The sequence below is a fragment of the Protobothrops mucrosquamatus genome, unplaced genomic scaffold (assembly GCF_001527695.2).
Source record: "Protobothrops mucrosquamatus isolate PMUCROS unplaced genomic scaffold, P.Mucros_1.0 scaffold3947, whole genome shotgun sequence".
NCBI lineage: Eukaryota > Metazoa > Chordata > Lepidosauria > Squamata > Viperidae > Protobothrops > Protobothrops mucrosquamatus.
The window spans coordinates 9,016-11,238 of record NW_015389888.1 but is presented as its reverse complement, the minus strand read 5'-3'; the positions used below and the strand labels follow the sequence as shown (position 1 = coordinate 11,238).

The 2,223-nt window shown below is 43.7% G+C and overlaps 1 protein-coding gene across 1 annotated transcript in view; it reads right to left on the bottom strand.

Annotated features, from left to right (window-relative positions):
- Positions 1 to 515, bottom strand: part of LOC107298406 (DEP domain-containing mTOR-interacting protein-like) — a gene marked incomplete at its 5' end in the record, with an annotated part of 13,066 nt that extends 12,551 nt beyond the window's left edge. The window contains one exon of the mRNA XM_015827782.1: positions 392 to 515. Coding sequence (XP_015683268.1) covers positions 392 to 515 — 124 coding nt within the window. The remainder of the gene's footprint in view (positions 1 to 391) is intronic.
- Between the last annotated feature and the right edge of the window lie 1,708 nt (positions 516 to 2,223).

The window sequence follows — 2,223 nt, the reverse complement described above, 5'->3', positions numbered from 1 at the left end:
AAGAAGGAAGGAAGGAAGGAAGGAAGGAAGGAAGGAAGGAAGGAAAGGAAGGAAGGAAATGGTGGGAGGGAGGGAGGAAGGGAGGAAGGAAGGAGGAAAGAGAAAGAAAGAAAGAAAGAAAGAAAGAAAGAAAGAAAGAAAGAAAAAGGAAGGAAGGAAGGAAGGAAGGAAATGGTGGGAGGGAGGGAGAGAGGAAGGGAGGAAGGAAGGAACGAACGAAGGGGAGGGAGAGCAGAAAAAAGGAAATAAAAAAGGAAGGAAGGAAATGGGAGGAAGGAATTCCCATTCATCTCCTTTTCCCAAATCCTCCCAAAATTAAAGCCCGGAGAAATGTGGTGAATGGGTTTCCACCGAATCCTCCGAAGACCGGGAAGACTGAGGGCTCACGTACGTCTCGTAGATGCTTTGTCCTCTCAGGAACACCTTGACTTCCTTGTTGAGCGGGAAGGTCCCATCATCCTTGCGGAAGCGATAGAGTAGCTTAGCATCTTTGTAGTCCAAATGTTCATCGCACACTGAAAGGCATTTAAGAACAATTCTTAGACCCTCTTAAGGTTTTAGGCTCACGTTAGACTCTGTTGGTTTCCAACAGAGACAAGAATGTTAAGATTACATTTGGCATAAAGCTTAATTTTCTCCCCCCCCTTCCCCCCTTTTGTTTTATTCTCAGATCAGGAAGGGCTCCAACTATTTATCCTCAAATATCACAAATTGCCAGCTGTGCCTCCCCTACAGCAGTCCTCGACTTACAACCGTTTGTTTAGTGACAGCACAAATTTATATATATATATAACATGCTTCCCCTAAAAGATGTGATGGAGATTATTTTGTTTTGCTTTAATTTATTTGATCTTATTTATGTAACCAAGGTGGGACTAGTACTCACCGTCTTCCAGTTTCAAGGCTGATGCTTTTTCTGCTACACCAAACTGGCTCTATGAGTGTTAATAATTAACCCTAAACTAATAGCAGCTCCATTAGAAACCCACACACACCCCCTCCAAGAGCAGCATTTCATTTATTTTGAGATGGATCTGCAGTGGGTCGAATGAAAACTTGGTGTTTACCGAGCTGCGTAAATCAGGCAGAAGTGACAGATCTGCAAACATTCTCCCTGGGAGAACAGATGCATTAAATCACCCTCACCTGCTCTTTTTATCTGCCACCTCCCTATTAAGCTGGAAAAGTGTTTACACTTTTGAAGGTACAGGTAGTCCTCAACTTAGGTCCCAAATTTCTGTGGCTAAGCGAGGCAGTTGTTAAGAGAGTTTTGCCTCATTTTACGACCTTTCTTGCCACCCGTTGTTAAGTGAATCACGGCAGTTGTTAATTTAGTAACACAGTTGTTGAATGAACCCAGTTTCCCCATTGACTTTGCTTGTCAGGAGGTCACAAAAGGAGATCACGTGACCCCAGGACACTGTGACCGTTGTAAATATGAGTCAGTTGCCAAGCGTCTGAATTTTGATCACATGGCCCTCGGGATGTTGCAACGGTCGTAAGGATGAAAAATGGTCATAAGTCACTTTTTTTCAGAGCTGGGGATAGGGACAGGGACAGGGACACGAACACACACACAGACACGGACAGGACAGGGACAGGGACAGAGATAGGGATAGGGACAAGGACAGAATCAGGGTCAGGGATACGGACACGGACAGGACAGGGACAGGGACAGGATAGGACAGGGACAGAGATAGGGACAGAGATAGGGACAGAGACAGGACAGGACAGGACAGAACAAAAACTTTATTGTTACTTTAAATGCACACTAATCAGCATACATTAAAAATGAAATTTTGTTGCATTCAGCTCTCAAAAAAAAAATACCATTATGCAAATACCCACATACACTCACATATATGATGCAGAGAAACATCACAGTCTCGTTCGAGTGTATGCGTACACATGGCAAAAAAAAGAAGAAGAAGAATCCGGTGAATTTACCAGGCTGTTGCAGAATCTAGGAGTTCTGCTATAAATAGAAAAACCACACCCTGGAGTCACATGATTGCATTTTTGGGCCTTTGGCAATTGGTCCACATTTACGGCCATTTAGAGCGTCCCACAGTCACAAACACACTAACAGCATTTACTTCCAGATTTTGGCAAAAATACTCAAGAGAGAACAACCACCCCCCAAAAAAGTTTGTAAAAGAGGATCGGTTACATGATGACCCAGTTTATGACTGCCATGGCTTACAACGTGATGAGAAGGCTCCA